This window comes from Ceratotherium simum, chromosome 6 (genome assembly GCF_057802395.1).
Source record: "Ceratotherium simum simum isolate JZ-2026a chromosome 6, ASM5780239v1, whole genome shotgun sequence".
Taxonomy (NCBI): domain Eukaryota; kingdom Metazoa; phylum Chordata; class Mammalia; order Perissodactyla; family Rhinocerotidae; genus Ceratotherium; species Ceratotherium simum.
Genome location: NC_141905.1, coordinates 29036132 through 29054665, shown reverse-complemented (window position 1 = coordinate 29054665; position 18534 = coordinate 29036132). Strand labels below are relative to the sequence as shown.

At 36.0% G+C, this 18534-nt stretch overlaps 1 protein-coding gene across 3 annotated transcripts in view; it reads right to left on the bottom strand.

Annotated features, from left to right (window-relative positions):
* The window catches only part of MICU1 (mitochondrial calcium uptake 1), a 252362-nt gene that overhangs the window by 185388 nt on the left and 48440 nt on the right, over positions 1 to 18534 (bottom strand). For all 3 annotated transcript variants that reach the window (XR_015552458.1, XM_087432045.1, XM_004426996.3), the window contains exon 2: positions 8385 to 8546. Coding sequence is in view for 2 of the 3 variants with exons in the window: in XM_087432045.1 (XP_087288171.1) it covers positions 8385 to 8545 (161 nt within the window). In the remaining variant the exon portion in view is untranslated. The remainder of the gene's footprint in view (positions 1 to 8384; positions 8547 to 18534) is intronic.

The window sequence follows — 18534 nt, the reverse complement described above, 5'->3', positions numbered from 1 at the left end:
CCCCGTGGCTTAGCGGTTAAGTGCGCGCACTCCACTGCTGGTGGCCTGGGTTCGGATCCCGGGTGTGCACCGACGCACTGCTCGGCTGGCCATGCTGAGGTGGCGTCCCACATACAGCAACTAGAAGGATCTGCAACTACGACATACAACTATCTACTGGGGCTCTGGGGAGAAAAAGGAGGAGGACTGGCAATAGATGTTAGCTCAGGGCTGGTCTTCCTCAGCAAAAAGAGGAGGATTGGCATGGATGTTAGCTCAGGACTGATCTTCCTCACAAAAAAAAAAAAAACCTAAAGTTCTAAAAAAGAAAACTTATAGACATTCAATATCATCTGGTATAACAGAAACTCTCCTAACCACACTGCTTTATTCAGTTCGATTAATTAAACATCATTCATAATTTCTTCTGAAAAACGTACAGGCTGATATCCATGATACTCTGAACGCTGCTCATGTATATCAGATGGGTTAGACCCTATTACATCCATGCAACTTTTACCACCTTAGCAGTTGCATGCTTACAAGAGTCATTTTGTTTTTTACCTATTTTACTCCTGATAGTTGAACGCATTGCGGTAATAATATAATAACATAATGATTAAACATTACAGAACTGATGAAATACAATGATGTACAGAAAGAGGATTTCTGCTTCCAACCACAATAGAGTAGTTGTACTAGACTTGCCTTCCCACAGAGGGGAAAAATGAAGAAAATTAAACAAAATATATGAAAAAATATTTTCAAATATTGCACAATAGACAGCAATTCTCTGAGAAAAGTGAGGCCTATAATTGCCTGAAGTTCTGCTTGGAGACATTTTCTAGATCACAAGGAGGATCCCAAGCAAAATACAGTGATCATGCTAAGTTGAGAAGAAAGAGATCAAAGTTTGGAAAGGTTGAGGTGGCTGGACTGGTAAGGAGAAAGACCAGAGAGGAGGAAGCTATACAAAGAAAAGGTCCATGAATCTACGTGGGGTGTCCTTGAGTTAACATTAAGTGGTGCATTTTTAGGATTAAACTATCCAACACTGGGCAAAAAATAATGATCAAGGAGCTGTAAGCCAAATAATTTCCAAAACTCACAAGCCGGAAATGTTCAGGTTGTGACAAATCATTGAACACCCAAGGCATTTAGTAAACACTGTAGAAGGGTCATGTCTTATTAGTAGAGCTAAATTATCTCTAGAACAAAGGATACTCTAAACCATGCTATTAAAAAAAAGGCTTAAAAACAAGCTTTGGAAGATCAAGCAGGTTCTTCAATAAATTAACTGCCTGCCAACATGAAAATCAATACTTGTAAGAGAAAACAACAAAATCCAGACACTCAACAATGCAGAACATTCCCAATGTGGAATATCTAATAAAATAATTATTAGACAGATGTCAGCAAGATGGCGGAACAGGAAGTCTCAGCCTTTGCCCCCCCACAGAAACACCAATTTAGCAACAACATAAGATCAAAATATCTTTCTGAGATTTCTCAAATCCAGTTAAGAAGTTGCAGTACATCAGGCAAACACAATGCCAAGAACAGACACATTTTAATGAGTAAGAGAAGCAATTTCACTTTACTCATGTCAGCCCCTCCCCCAAGCAGGCAGAGCTCAGCACTGAGAGAGAATGCCTCAGGTAGCAACTTCTCCCTCAAGGAGGAAAGAGAAGAATGGAATGAGTGTCCAACATTCTGGCTATTCAGAAGGCTGCTCAAGGGACTAGGTTTTGCTCACCACACTTGGAGCACTAATGATGGTTTGCATGCCTGGGGACCACTGAGAACAAAGAAGAACAGGAGGTAGCTTGCCGCAGCAGACACAGTTTGGAGCAGTTGAGAAAAGGTGCACAACTCGAGGTTTCTCCCTCAAGAGAGAGAGAAAGAAGTGGAACGTGTGTCTGGCTTTCTAGCTTTTCAGAGGGCTACCTGAAGGACTAGTATCTGTCTCACCTGACTTGAGGTGCTAATGCGGAGCTGGCATACTTTGGATGCCTGGTGGTGGATGAGAAGAGAGAGTAGGACAGCTTGCTGCTACATACCAGAGAACTTGCAGTGCCAGAGACAAACACCACAGAGAGCAAGAAGTTACAAGCTCCTGAAAAAGAAACTGGCAAGCCTCTCTAATTGAGAAATTGCCCACGCAGACCTGGAGAAGCTGTATCCTCCCCAAGAAAATTTCAGAGGCACCCAGAATCTATAGTCGGGGTGATTACTGAGGGTCTTCGCCTGTATAAAGCCGGTCTATAAAGACTGGTATATGGGCTGATTCTTCAAAAACATGGATCTCAACATAAAGTTACAAGGCACATGAAGAAACAGAGAAATGTGGTCCAAATAAAGGATAAAATAAATCTCCAGAAACTGATCCTAAAGAAACAGAGGAATATTAATTACCTGAAAAAGAATTTAAAATATCCACCATAAAGATGCTCTATAAGCTCAAGAAAACGATGCATTAAAAAATGAGCAATAGGACAGATAAAAACATAAAAAAGAAGCAAAAAGAAATTCTGGAGCTGATGAATACAATCACTGACCTGAAAAATTCACTAGAAGGATTCAACAGCAGACCTGATCAAGCAGAAGAAAGAACTGGCAACCTCAAAGATAGATAATTTGATATTATCCAGTCAGAGGAACAAAGTACAAAAGAAAGTGAAGAAAGCCTAAGAGACTTATGGGACATGGTCAAGAAGACCAATACACCCATTATGGGAGTTTCAGGAGAAAGGAGAGAGAGAAAGGAGTAGAAAGATTATTTAAAGAAATCATGGCCAAAACCCTCAAATCTTGGGAAGTTAATGGACATCTAGACTCAAGAAGCCCAATAGATTCCCAAAAGGAAGAACCCAAGGAAACTCACACTGAGATACTAACCATCAACTAACCCCCCAGGGAGTTATAATCTTTTTGCTGGTGGAAGGTCTTGTAAAAAAACGCAATATCTGCAAAGTGCAATAAAGTGAAATATGCCTGCAATAAAACGAGCTATGCTTGTATTAAGAAGTGGGGCCTCTGGGAGGTAATTAGGTCATGAGGGAAGAGCCCTCATGAATGGTATTAGTGCCTTTACAAAAGAGGTCTGAGAGAGCTCCCTTGCCCCCTTCTACCAAGTCAGGTTACAGTGAAAAGACAGCCATCAATGAGGAAGCTGATCATCACCACACATTGAACCTGCCAGTACCAGGATCTTGGACTTCCAAGACTCTAGAACTGTAAGAAATAAATGTTTATTGTTAATAAAACACCCAGTTTATGGTATTTTTGTTATAACAGTCCAAACAGACTAAGACATACATACAACAGAATATTATTTAGTCTTTAAAAAAAAGGAAATTCTGACACATGCTACAATATGGATGAACCTTGAAGACATTATACTAAGTGAAATAAGCAAAACATAAAAGGACAAATATTCTATGATTCCACTTATAGGAGGTAAGTAGAGTAGTCAAATTCATAGAGGCACAAAGTAGAATGGTGGTTACTAGGGGCCAGGGGGGAGGAGGGGGAATTATTGTTTAATGGGTATAGAGTTTCAATTTGGGAAGCTGAAAAAGTTCTGGATATAGAGAGTGATAATAGTTGCACAATGTGAATGGACTTAATATCACTGAAGTGTACACTTAAAATGGTAAATCTCATGTTACATATATTTTACCACAATTAAAAAAAGCAGCAGCCACATAAAAAAATTATTAGACAAAAAAAACCAGGCAGGAAAATGAGACACATAATCAGAAGAAAATCAGTCAATAGAAACAGACTCAGAAAGGATAGAGATGATAGAATAAGTTGAAACAGACTTTAAAAGGATGATTATAAATATGTTAAAGCATTTAAAGGAAAATGAACATGAAAGATAAATGATATTTTTAAAACGGTACTTCTAGAGATTAAAAATACAATGCCTAAAACTTTTTAAAAATCACTAGATAGACTTAGCAGATAAGATACTGCAGAAAAAGAGATCGGTGACCTTGAAGAGACAACAATAAAAATTTCCAAAACTGAAGCACAGAGAGAAAAACGGCTGTACAAAATTCCAACAGAACCTTGGTGATATGTGGGACAATATCAGATGGTCTAGCACATCTATGAATTGAAGTCCCAGAAAGAATGTGTGTGTTGGGGGGGGGGGTGGGGTTAAGACAGAAAAACTTAATGAATAAATAATGGACAAAAATTGTTCGAATTTCATGAAAACCATAAACTCACAGTCCAAGAAAATTGATAAACCCTAAACAGAATAAATACAAAGTAAATGGCATCAAAACACATCATAATCAAATTGCTGAAAACAAGTGATAAAGAAAATCATAAAAGTAAGCCAAGGAAAAAGATACAGTTCACACATAAGAACAAAGATAAGAATACCATTTGGGCCGGCCCCGTGGCTTGGCGGTTAGGTGCGCGCGCTCCGCTGCTGGCGCCCCGGGTTCGGATCCCGGACACGCACCGACGCACCGCTTCTCTAGCCACGCTGAGGCCGCGTCCCACATACAGCAACTAGAAGCATGTGCAGCTATGACATACAACTATCTACTGGGGCTTTGAGGGAAAAATAAATAAATAAATAAAATTATTAAAAAAAAAGAATACCATTGACTTTTCATAAAAAAGCTGAAGACATGATCCAGCAATTCCACTGCTGGTTATATACCCACAAGAAGTGAGAGCAAGGACTTGAAGAGATATTTGTGCCTAAATGTTCATAGTAGCATTATTCACAACAGTCAAAAGGTGGAAACAACCCAAGTATCCATCAGCAGATGCATGGATAAACAAAATGATATATACATACAATAGAAAATTATTCAGCCTTCAAAAGGAAGGAAATTCTGACACATGCTACAACATGGATGAACCCTGAAATTATGCTACGTGAAATAAGCCAGACACAGAAGGACAAATATTGTATTATCCCACTTATATGGGTAATAGAATAGTTAAATTCATAGAGACAGAAAGTAGAATACCAGGGGATGAGAAGAGAAAGGACTGGGGAATTATTGTTTAATGGGCACAGAGTTTCAGTTTGGGATGATGAAAAACTGGAGATGGATGGTGGCAACAGTTGCATAACAATGTTAATGTACTTAATGTCACTTAAAAATGGTTAAAACGGTCAATCTTATGCTATGTATATTTTACCAAAACAGAAAAAATACTGTAGAATGTATAATAATAATAGTGAATATTGTATAATGAGAATACTAAAGTGGAAAAAAAAAAAGCTGAACACAACTGAATGGCAGCCTTAAAGTGCTAGAAAAATTAAAAAGTCAACCTAGAATTCTATACCTGGTGAAAATATCCTTCAAAAGTAAAGGCAAAATAAAGATATTTCCAGACAAAAGCTGACAGGATCCATCCCCAGCAGACAAGCACTCCCAGTAAAGGAAGTACTTTAGGCAGAAGAAGAATGACATTAGATACATGATACAGCCAGTTTGAACCCAGGTATTCAGACTCCAAACCCTGAATCCTTACTACTCACTGTCTCAGTGTGTTCTTTGACATTGAGGACATAAAACTAAAATTGTGACAAATGTTTCTTCTCTAATAGTAATCTAATATGGCTTCTAAGGATCAGATTTAAGTCAATTCATGTTAGTGAATTTAAGTAGTACACCTGGTCTTTACACATACCTAATCGCATAACCTAGAACACATTTATTTTTGTTTGCCAGCAAACATTCCAAATTGTATACTTTGTTATTCACCTATATATTTCAAAACTATCTATAACATCACACATTAAATATACATTTTTTGTTGTTGCTAAGGAAAAGGAATTTTTTTGTTGTTAAGGAAAAGGGATTGGGGATGGGAAAGAGAGATTTTTATTCTTTATTTCTGTTTTAGACGTTTTAGATCAAACATGTGGCTCTTTTGTAATTTAAATTATGAACATTAAAGTTTTACTTTTTAAAAATTAAAATTTATATCATACCCTCTTTTTAAAAGAATGTTAAGTCTCACTTCTTAGGAAAAAATTTTATTTCTGCTCATTTAACAATTCAAAAAGAGAATGGAAAAAAAGACTTAAAAATTAAATGGCAAACCCTATGTCTATAGCCTTTGACAAGATAACTCATTTATTTTAGAGAGTCTTTGCTATTATCTTGATCTCATCATAAGCACGAAAATTTCAACAAGTTTTATTTTTTGTTTTAAAACTTGAGAATAATTGTAGTTCATTTCATTATAACTTCTACATGGCACAGCAAAGACATAAATCTTACAATCTTGGAGCACTAAAATCCTGGTACTTAGTATATTTACGATTTTGAAACACTCATGAAATTATAATCTGTGACAAAAGCATACGCATTAGAAAAATCCTAATATTGAGGATATGCTGACAAGATGTAGATTTTCTGCTTTTGGATGTTTTGGGGTTCAAAAATTACAAATGTTGTACCAAGAAAAATGTGAATGGTTCCTTTACATAACATTCCAAAACCATCTTCTTATTCTTTTCATGGGAGTAATATTACAAAAAGTAGCAAAACACAAATTAAGAAAAATAAAATAATCTAACTTGTTCATCAGCATTTAACCTGAATAGTATAAACAAATTGACTCTGGGGAAGAAAAAGAGTAATAACTTCTTAAACATTCAAACCATGAGACACCTTCTCAGCTTCTTAAAGTACAGTCTGTTGTCTTCTTTGATGTTAGAATAGGCCAAAAGGCAATTCTAAATGCACCTGCGTGGTAATTCCATTGTAGGAAAGCATCCCTGAAGAAACTGCTAAGCATTTACTATTTATTACAGCTAAAGGACAAAAAATGCATTTCCTGCTCCTCCTTTCCTTCTTTCTTGCCTCCCTCTCTTTATCCTTCTCTCTTTGTCCCTCAGTCTAGATCTTTCTCTATCTCTCTCTGTCTCTGTCTCTCTTCCTGTCCATTTTATCTGGAAATTTTTCTAGGCCATCCACTCCTTTCTAAGAGTCCTGTACCCTGATTATCATCTCAAACTAATATTAGTGTCTGTCAGTAGCTTCTCCCCAGTCCAGTTTATCTCACTGTTGTTGCTATATTAACCTCTCTTAAAACTTGTCTATTATTAGTCTCTTGCTTCAAAATCTCTTAGCTCACCACTGCCTAGAGATTAAAATCTCAACGTCTTAGCACAGTATATAAGATCTTTATATCATGACCCCAGTTTTTTAGGGAAAGCCAGTCTTTTCTGCTAATATTCTCTCTCCTTTCTTCACTATCGCTCACCCTCATATTATACCCAATAATAACAGCTAACACTTATTGATGGCTTACTATGTGCCAAGTACTGTCTACATAAGACATTTATTTTTACCATGTGCCAGGCACTGTTCTAAGCATTTAATAAATAATAACTCATTTAATCCTCATAATAACCCTAGGAGATAGGTACATCATTATCCCCATTTTACAGATGAGGAAACCTAAGCGCACACACATGCACACACTCATAAGCACACACACTCATACACTGCCGGTGGGAATGGAAAACAATCCAGCACTTCCTCAAAATGTTAAACATAGAGTTACCATATGATCCAGCAACTTCACTTCTAGTTATATACACATGAGAAATGAAAACATATTCTACTCAAAAACTTATACACAAATGTACATACCAAAACATTACTCATTAATAGCCAAAAAAGAGAAATAATCTCAATATCCATTAATAGATAAACGAATAAATAAAATGTGGTATACACTCCATATAATGGAATATCATTTGGCCATAAAAAGGAATGAAGTACTGATTTATGGTACAACATAGATGAACCTTGAAAACATTATGCTAAGTGAATGAAGCCAATCACAAAAAACCATATATTATATGATTCCACCTATATGAAATGTCCAGAAGAGGCAAATCTACAGACAGAAAGTAAATTAGTGGTTGCCTAGGGCTGGGGAGGATGGAGAAAGTGGGAGGTGACTGCTAAGTGGTATGGAGTTTCTTTACGGAGTAATGAAATTTTTCATGAATTAGATAGTGGTGATGGCTGCACAACTTTGTGAATATACTCAAAACGACTGAACTGTACATGTAAAAATTCACAACTTTGTGAATATACTCAAAACGACTGAATTATAGTAAATATTAAATATTTACTATAAATTTATTAAATTCGTAAATTTAAAATGTTCAGCAGAAGAGACAGGCAGACTCTCAAGCAGAATATTTCCTATTTGTTGCTTTGATGTGATAGCTGAATGCTTTGAAACATCTTATTTCATAGATAAATATTATCAATGCCAAATAATTTGGGCAAGAAATATTGATACAAATTAAGCCAGAAATGAATTCCTTTTAAATAACAGAGACAACTGGAAAAATAAAAGTACATGCAGGAACACGATGCTCAGATAACACTCACCTCTTCCACAAGAGACCAGTACTTGCAGTTACTGCAGATGCTCCCAGGAAAGCCACCATCATTAGTCGTCGCCTCATCTGGGTGGGCTGTGATCCTCCATGGTACCATCGAGAACTCACAGCCAGTTCTGCCAATGCAGAAAGTGAGTTAAGACGAAACATCCTGTGGACAAAAAGTAGAAATGTTATTCCTAACTAGTGGTAGTGACAGTGATGATAGCGATACTATCCAACATCACCAACAAACACTAAGTACTTACCCACTGGCAGACACTATTCTAAACACTTTGCATGTATTATCCCATTTAATCCTCAGAACAATTGTACGAGAAAAGTACTACTAATAAACCTGATACATCAGTCAAGGTACAATTAGAAGACAAGAGTCTACAGCCATACCACCCTGAATGTGCCCGATCTCGACTGATCTCAGAAGCTAAGCAGGGTTGGGCCTGGTTAGTACCTGGATGGGAGAAGACAAGAAACCTCCTGGTAATTTGAACAGGGCAAGTTTAATATAAAACATTATTAATTAAAACAGGGTTCTAAGTACTAAGAGGCAAAGAGACAGCAGATATAGGGAACAGCCACTCCTTCAAGGGCTGATATAGAGCAATAAGAAAGGAATAAATCTGCACATCTGCACAGGGGCCATTCCCAACAGGGCTGAGATCCAGAATTCATGGAGAGGACATAGCCAAGGATGTCTAAGAAATTTACTAAAGTGCCATGCCAACAGAACTCACTGTAAAACCACGTACTAGGAGAACTCATGCCAGCAGAACTTGTTGGTAAGGTGCCATAGTATGGGACTCGCTGGCAAACTGCATGTGGGAGTGTTGCTGCTAAACTTGTTGCCTAGGGGTTAAAGTGTTGCCTAGGGGTTGAGCGCCACTGGGTGTCCCACATGCTGCTGGCCACTGCATGTTATAGGAGTAAGCAGCAAAGAACACAGTAGGATCAGGAAGAAACATCCCTTCCTTCTCCAGTCTCCCCCTCTAATCCGTCTACTAACAAAGCTTAACAAAAGCTGGCAAGGGAGAAATTTCTAGTATCACAAACAGGACAGTGAAAGATGGATTCAGAACTGAAAAGCAATAGATTGACAAGTGGCACATCCATTTTACAGATGCGGAAACTGAGATTCAGTGATTTGCTCAAGAGTAAGCAGCTAGGAGGTGGTGGGTCCAGAATCTGAACCAAGAGTGGAATGACTCCAGAGCCCAAGTTTTTAACTAGGACACTTTGCTGCCCCCTACCTTGTAAAGCTGATATTGCTTTTGATAAAGTAATTTAGGTTTTAGTTAAATCTTTCTCACTCCCAGGCTGTTGGAAGCCCTCCTCCCCAGCAGATTCTTTCATTTCATACTTTTAACTTCACCTGTTCCTTTAATTTTTTATTTTATATCGGAAACATCTGTATTAGGTCATAGTATTTATTCAATAAACATTCACTCTCCCATCCTCCACCCCATAGGCAAATACCACTTTCCCACTCTTCATTTTGGGTATATATCTCGCCATATGCCTTGCTTTGACCAATGGGATGTGGGCCAGTTCCACAAAGTGCTTTTAAGAGGTATTCCTGTTAGCCTTCTTGTGCTCCTGCACTTTACCAAGAGAAGATCATGCCCCAGGTAGACACTGATCCTTCAACCTGGGTTCCATAATAAACAGATCTCAGCCAGGAGCCAGGCACTTTCAAGACCAGCTGACTCCAGCTGAGCAGAGCCGACCTGCAGAATGCTAGTGAGAAATAAATACCTGTTATTGTAAGCCACTAAAATTTGGGAGTTGTTTTTTGCCACAGCAAAAGCTGACTAATGCAGCATCTAAGAGAATTACTGGGAAGTTCTCATTCAACAAAAATTTATTAAGTTCATATCATCCAGTCTTGCATCAGACCTAAAAGGCCAAAAATTCTTTTACATTCTAATTAGGCAAGATACACATGAAAGATTTTTTAAGTGATACATTTCTAAAATGATATCTTGAAGAAGTATAAAAATATTAGGGTATAGATGTTAGAGAATTTAAATTTTGTTTAAAGGACCAGGGTAAGACTGGGTTAGCCAGCAAAGGTTTTTGCTTAGTCTTGAGCCTCAAACTAAATAAAATTTTGTGTAAAATTTTGTTCAAGTGATAGAAATGTCAGGGGTACCCCCAAAAGACTTAGGATCATTTCTAGCACCTCCATCCAGAGAATTAATGGAAAACAATTTTTTTAATCTAGACAATGATCCTGAGGCCAGAGTATAGTCCCTCATTCTTTTATTCCACCAGGCAGACTGAAGAAGAAAGAGGCGTTTGTTCCTGGTTACATGACTTTTTGTAGCGGCAACTGATTCAAATCACACAATGTATCCACCCTCCTCACCTTCGACTTTCTCAAAGCACAGTTCACCACTTCCTAATTTAAATTATCTTGCACATTGTATGTATCTTCCTATGGCAATTAACATATTCATTCATACATAAGTTTGCCTCCCTCACTTGACTCTGAGCTTCCTTTGGGGCCAAAATTATTTTTTTCCACTTTATAAATGCGTAGTCTAGCACAGAGCCTGTTATATTATAGGTGCTTGAAATATTTAACTATTTTACTTTCACATGAAAAACATCAAGGTACAAATTAGACGGGTACTGGCTCCTAACATTTAAGTGTACTTCTCAGCTCCAATATACTAAGAAAACTGTCTTTTATTGCTTGGGTTCAAGTCAAGTGAGACGACTTAGCTGTCTCCTAATATCACTGAGCCAGTTACTGACTCTACTCTGGGATTTATACCTACAATCTCTCAAGGTATAGGTAATACCCTTTCTCCCCTCCTTCATTCAACCTAGGTCCAATTTCAAAGTGGGAGCTAAATCCTGCCATTATAGACAAAGTGGGAAAAGAATTAATTTTTCTCCTATTTCCTACGACCCAAGCTTTAGCAACACAATTCTTACATCCCTCCCCAATCCCAGAAATCATGTCATTTTATTGCACATGCTCTAGCAAAATCCAGCACCAAGGAGACCGTACATTAGATTTTCTTCCTGTCAATTTCTGATTCATTTTTAAATTAACATTTTCCAAACCCACAAGTGCATTCACAAACATAGCACTGCTTTTGTCAATAACAAAAATGAGCCCAACTAAAATATACATATCTGGAGAAAACATTACTCATCACTGACAACAGAAAGAAAAGAGCACTTGGAAGTTTTCAATGTGAGAGATAAATAACATAACCAATTCAAAAGCTGGAACAAGCAAGGCGTGTGTAAGGCTAGAAGATAAGTTTATAACATCTGATCAGATATGGAGAATAAACAGACATATGATCAAATAGGTAAGCCATGATCACTTAAGAAGCTCTTTGATGCTGAACTGAGAATTTTGATCACACATACAACAGGAAGCCACTGGAGCCCTTAAACAGGAAAAGAACATGATGAAAACATTGTTTAAAGAGTATCAATCTATCTACCAGCAGTGAATGGAATAAAGCGCAAAGCACCAAAGGCAGAGAAAGCTAATAGGGAAGTAGTGAGTACAGGCAGAAGGTAACTAATACCCTGGGTACTGGGAAATGATTGCCTAGATTAGGATGATAAGTATAGAAACCAAAAATAAAATTTAAAAATTTCTGAAGAGAAAGAAAACCATCAGATATCACTGGCCAACAGACATCGACATCTAACTGCATAGGAGATGTGGAAGACAAAAAGGGGAAAGAATTTAAAACAATAACAACACTAAGTAGTATGGTAAAAAGTGAAATGGATTAGGAACCCAATGACTCAAGATCTAGTCTCAACTCTACTACTAAACAGTTGTGCACAAAGGAAGTTCATCTCCCCTCCTTAGGGAAGCATTTACCCATTGATAAAAATGAGAGAAATGCCTAGATGAGCTTTAGGATTTCTTTTATCTCTTTAATGCTCTCATATCTCTGGCGAAAAGTTCTATGGAAAAATGTAGTCTATTTCACTTACGGGGAGGGACTAAGATCATATCATATATTCAAGATTTATTAGCTTTGAGCATCCACATCTGTATGCTATAACTCGAGGGGATTTTAAACTTTGGAAGTTCTAGTTTTACTAACACTCCACTTACGTTTTGATGTTGTAATTCAAATGTTACTGTCTACATCTCATTTTACCACTGGTTTTAATCTCATTCCCCAAAGAACACATCAAAAGACGTGTCTATTCATCTTCTCTGGTGCAATTTTCATAGATGCCAAGTAAACAGAGGAAAAAAACAAAACGAAACACTGAGAACAGGCTCTATTATAATTTAATCCCTACCTTTGTAGTGAAGAAATGGTGTAACTAGTTGAATGTGGTAATTTTTGATGAGAGACCATTTAAACAGATTTAAGGAGATCAGCTTTCCAATTGAGTCCCGAAAACTGATTAGGCCAACTGGCAGCAGTTACATAATAATGAAGATTAATGTGTACAGTTATTACATAGAATAAATTAAATCAAAAGCAGTGCATTTTTCTTCCCTAACAGTCTCCCTCCCTCAAAAAAAGGCATGCCTCTAAAAAATACCCTTAATATGAATTGAAAAAAGATGAAGAGGTATTTCTAAGCAAGAAATGTCAAGGGAGACAAATTAGAGATAATTTTGTTACCAAAGAAAAGCATCATCTATCCAACAAGAAACAGAACAAGTTTTTTTTTTAACCTGTAACAGTATATCATTGCTGTGTTTCTATATCTATTATTTTAAGACTACTAAGCTTAATGTATTGTTTTTGGTAAATTTCAAAAGGTCACAGAACCAAGAAATCATTTAATTCAATATCCTTATTTTACAGATGAAGGAACTGAGATCCAGATAAGTTTTGTGATTTACTCATAGCTAATTAGTACAAAAAACCTATAACAGATCCTAGAATTCTTGATTCCAAAATAATCTAAAGGGAAAAAACTTTTTAATAACTGTTCTCAGTAAAAATAGCCACACTCCAAAAGGAGATAAGATGCCCAACTATAGAAAGATAAACAATGGTATAATAATATAAGACAATGTAAATATTATTAAATATTTATATTTAATAAATATGTAAATAAAATAAAACTAATATTTAAGTAAATGTTAAAAATTATAATCATAAAATATTATTCAAATATTATTTTACAAACCAACAAAAAGTTGGGCTAAAGACATAAAAAGACAGTTGGAAAAAGAAGTAAAAATGGCTCTGAAAACATTAAAAGGATACTTAATCTCACCCATATTAATAGAATGCAAATTAAAATTATACTGCGATACTGTTTTTCACTCATCAAGCTGGCAAAAATCCAAAAGTTTGAAAACACATTTGTTGGCAATGCTGTAGAAATGGCAGTGCTGAGAAATGTATAAATTAGTACAGTCTATGAAGGGCAATTTGGCAATATCCATCGAAATCACCCATATAAACTGCATACATTGACCCAGCAATACCACTTCTGATAAAATACTCAACTGATATACCTGCATACCTGTGAAATTATACACGCCAAGATAAATTTCTGAGATCTACCTAAATTTGGCCACCACAAAACTTAGACCTCGCTTACATAAAACTTCAAGGTTCCAAAGTCTTTAGTTTACATGAACTAAATTAAATTATTCATTGCATCATGGTTTGTAACAGTAAAAGACCAAAAAACACCCCAGTGTTCACCAAAAGAGGACTGGTTAAACTATGAAAAATATATTCAAGGCAATATCATGTAGTAATAAAAAGGGAATGAAAAAACTACGTACAGATTTGAAAAAAGTTTCAAGACATTGTTACCTAAAAAAAGTAAGGTGTGGAATAGCATACATAGTATTCTACCTTTTATGTAAAAAGAGGAGAAATAAGAATTCATATTTGTATGTTCTTATTAAGTAACTCTGGAAGGACACGCAACAAAGTAATAGTAGTTGTGCTGGTGGGGGTGGGAGATGGGTGAGATAAGAGACGGAGATTTTTACGATATACCATTTCATTTTTAAGACTATGCTTATGTAGTTATCCATGTAAACAAATATACAATATTTCATATAAGCATTTTCACTGAAGTTTAAAGACAGAATACAAGGTAATATATTCGTGCCAATTAAAATAATGTAAAATATACATGCACTTTTTGTAATTTATAAAAAAAAGTTTGATGATGTACATTAAATTTAATGATCCTCTGGGGAGGATTTTATTTAAATTTTTTTATTTAAAGAAAAATAAAGGCAGGCCCAGAAGGCTGATGTTGCATTCTCCTCAGCCAGGAACTGTCATTTACCAGTCTTACTAGTGGGCTCAGGTCCAATAACGTCTCAGCAATCAACCCATATCATGGCAAGGTTCCCTAGTAAGATAAGCCTTACTTAAATCAAATTCATATCCCAATACTCTAATTATTGGCACATCCCGATCAAACTTACCAAACTATTAGAATTCCAGAGCTTATCCTGATCCTGACTTAAAATATCTGCAGCAATTTTCAATGTGATTTACCCCCTTGAATTTCTGACCCCTGACAACTGCACATTTAAAGGACTACTTGGCTCTTCCAAGCCTAAACAAATCTCTGTTGTACTACTACCACCAACTGTTATCTAGTACTACTGTTAAAAGCAACATCTGCTAATTCTGAGGTCAAGATAAATTTCTGAGATCTACCTAAATTGGCCACCACAAAACTTAGACCTCACTTAAATAAAACTTCAAGGTTCCAAAGTGTTTAGTTTACACGAACTAAGAGCTTGAGAAAACAGGGACTGAGTGTCCTTTATATCTATATTTCCAGAATCTAATATAGCATCTGGCATAGCTAGTATATGTAGGTGATGGTTCAGCACTCCCTATGAACCTGGAAATATGGCTGCTCTCCGAGAACCACATTTTAAATCAGCACTATCTGGAGTGCCCACATGGATTCACCCTATCCATCCCTGTGGCAGCTATATACTAACTATAGAACTGGATCCAGTATAAGCCATCAGAATCTCAGCCATTAAGTATCTGAATTATATGCTTTCCTTTATTCTATTTCCATGTTGATTAGTAACTTTATGATTATAATTCGGCTTCCTATGTAGACTGCCTTCAAAGAGAGAACATGCTGATCAGAAGATGTGAGTTTCTAGTTCTCATGCCAGCTATATTTCCCATGATAAATTAATAAGTTGGCAATCTGGTTTACAAATTTTAATCTCCTATTATATTAGTTAGCCTAAAGAAGCTTCTCTGAATCCTATCAATTCCAAGGCACTGATAAGATCCAGTTTGGGAACTTTCAAGGTTCAAGTGCCAGACCTTAGACCATGGTGACATCTTGCCTTTCTGCCTTGCCATTTCATTCAAACTTCTACCCTTGGAACAGGTAACAGTGATAATTTCCAAAAAGTTTTGTATGGCCAAAGTCACTGAACCTAGAGAATCACATTCACTTTCCTTCTGCCCTGGTGTAATCGAGTTAGAGAAAGGCAATAAACGACGAGTCTAAAGAAGGGAAAATGATGGAAATACTGATTTGCCAGACATGATACAGATTTTTGTGTGGAACAAGCAAGACTACTTCCCTGTTTGTTACAAATACTAATGTAAGAATGCATTTTTATTGTTGAAAATGTTGTGCAGAAGTATACAAACTATGTCTTCTTTTTCATACATCTGAAATTCCACCACTCTCCCTAGAAGTAACCTCAGAAAGAACTCTGAATGTACCTTTCCTGAAATTGTTCTATTTGTTTACATATAAATAATATTACATATACATATATTCACATATTTGGCATTTGGGATGCTTTACATCATCCTTTGTTTTATATAATGGAATCATACATATACATTTGCAATTTTTTAAAACTTAATACAACTTAAAATCATTCCATCAAGGGATATACAGATCTACCTCTTTCTTTTTTTTTTTTTTTTTTTAAAGATTTTATTTATTTTATTTTTCCCCCCAAAGCCCCAGTGGATAGCCGCGTGTCGTAGCTGCACATCCCTCTAGTTGCTGTATGTGGGACTCGGCCTCAGGATGAACGGAGAAGCGGTGCCTCGATGCGCACCCGGGATCCGAACCCGGGCCACCAGCATCGCAGTGCGCGCACTTAACCACCAAGCCACAGGGCCGGCCCTACCTCTTTCTTTTTAACTCCTATAGAGCATTTCATTGTATGACTGTTCCACAATTTAACTATTTGGCAATTAATACAGTAAAAGTGTTTCCATACTTTGCTATTACAAACATAGCTAGAGAGACTATTTTTGCTGTACATTTTTAAAATTCTTTTTTATTCAAATATATCTGTGGGGCAGAGATCTACAAATGAAACTGCTACATTAAAAGTAGTGTAATCATTTTTAACTTTGATAGATACTGCCAAATTACCCTTTAATATTGACATTCCAATTTACACACCCACAAGCAGTGTATGAGTGTACTCCTTTCCCTGTATTTGCTATTCTCAATCTTTTCCATTTCTATGACAGATTAAAAAATGACATTTAATTTGTATATTCCCTGTAATACGTGAGTTCAATAATCTTTATTTTTCAAGAGTTCATCATTGTTGTTCTGAGGGTTATGAGCATATTAAGCCGTATTTATTTTCTTTTGTTCTAGTCATATTCCCAGCCCTGAGGCTTCATCTTATCTTCTGTGTAAAAAGGGAGCATTATTTTCATCTATATTTGTTTTAGACAAAAAATAATATGTTCAGGTCAGATGTAATACTAACACTATTCCATCCAATGCTGTTTTTGAATAAAATGTTGTTTTTATTAAATAACCAAAAAACAAAAAAGGCTAAAAATTTCTCAATCTGAACCATTTCAATACTCTTCCAATTTAATCTGACTGGGCTCCACCAGAGTGACTGGGAAGGTTTTTTCCATCCAACATTTTGCTTTCTAATGGCTGGTTATACTTTCAAAATACTTGAATAGATGATCCATTCATCACATTACTGAAAAGAATGATTCAATCTAAACAACCAAGTTCTCAAAAATATCCCACAAGTGTTTCATCCTCACACAATACTGGAAAACAAGATTACACATCATTCTGCCATCATATTTACCCTTTTGAAAACAGAAAAAAAAAATGACAACTGAAATTCTGAAGGAGTTGTAAACAACATGCCAAAATCCATACTGAAAAATACAGTATGCCAATTCAACTGCAGTATAGTGACATAATTACCTCAGTGTTTCACAACACACATGGATACATTTTTTCTTAATCTATTTTACTAAAGCTACCACCTAGAACAACTTATTAAACACACACTAGGCAGTAGTTGAAACATAAACAAGTGTATTTATTTCACTGATGTTTGCAATGCTGCTTCTTGGCAAAGGATGTGTGTTGTCCCCAAAACACGTGTAATCTATGAAAACAACAGTTGCCATGAATCTAGGAGAATAAATAACAGAAAAAAATGAGAATCTGCTATTGCTGTATTTAAGATTTATGAACTTCTAAGGGTAGATTTAAGGATCCTCAGATTAGCTGGCCAAGTTATTCCCTGTGCACTACAAGAATTATTATAATTCACATATTTTCATAATTGATTTCATAGAGTTTATACACTCATAGAGCTCACTTAACTGGGCTTATCCACCTGCATAAAAGTTGAAATGTGAGTACTGTGCCTAATACAGTACACGAAGACTAATACAGTACTTTGGGCATTAAACACATTCAAATGTTTATTGATTTAAATAGAAATATAGTAAGTTGAATAATGCTAAATAATTATAAATATGATGACTATATAATAGGTAGGCTATTAGACTGGAAATAAAGATAGTCAAGTTTCTGGTTTGGTTTTACCATTGTTTCTAAACGCATGTCTTAACATGACAAACTATTTCCATACTATTCCTCAGATCAGCCTTTCTTAAGGCTGACATTAAAGGCTCAAATGAAATCCCACCTCATCTATAAAAGTTATGTACACTCATTATACTCTTGATTTCCTCCTCTAAATTCCTGTAGAATTAATATTCTGTACCACTATTATGGTACCTTGCTTCCTAAATCATTTTAATGTATACCTGTCAACTTTCCAAGGAGATTACAAATCTAAAGACACAAAAAGTATGTTTTACGCTTCTTAGTATCCTCAGTGCCAATTAATGAATTTGAAGTTATTATTAACAGTA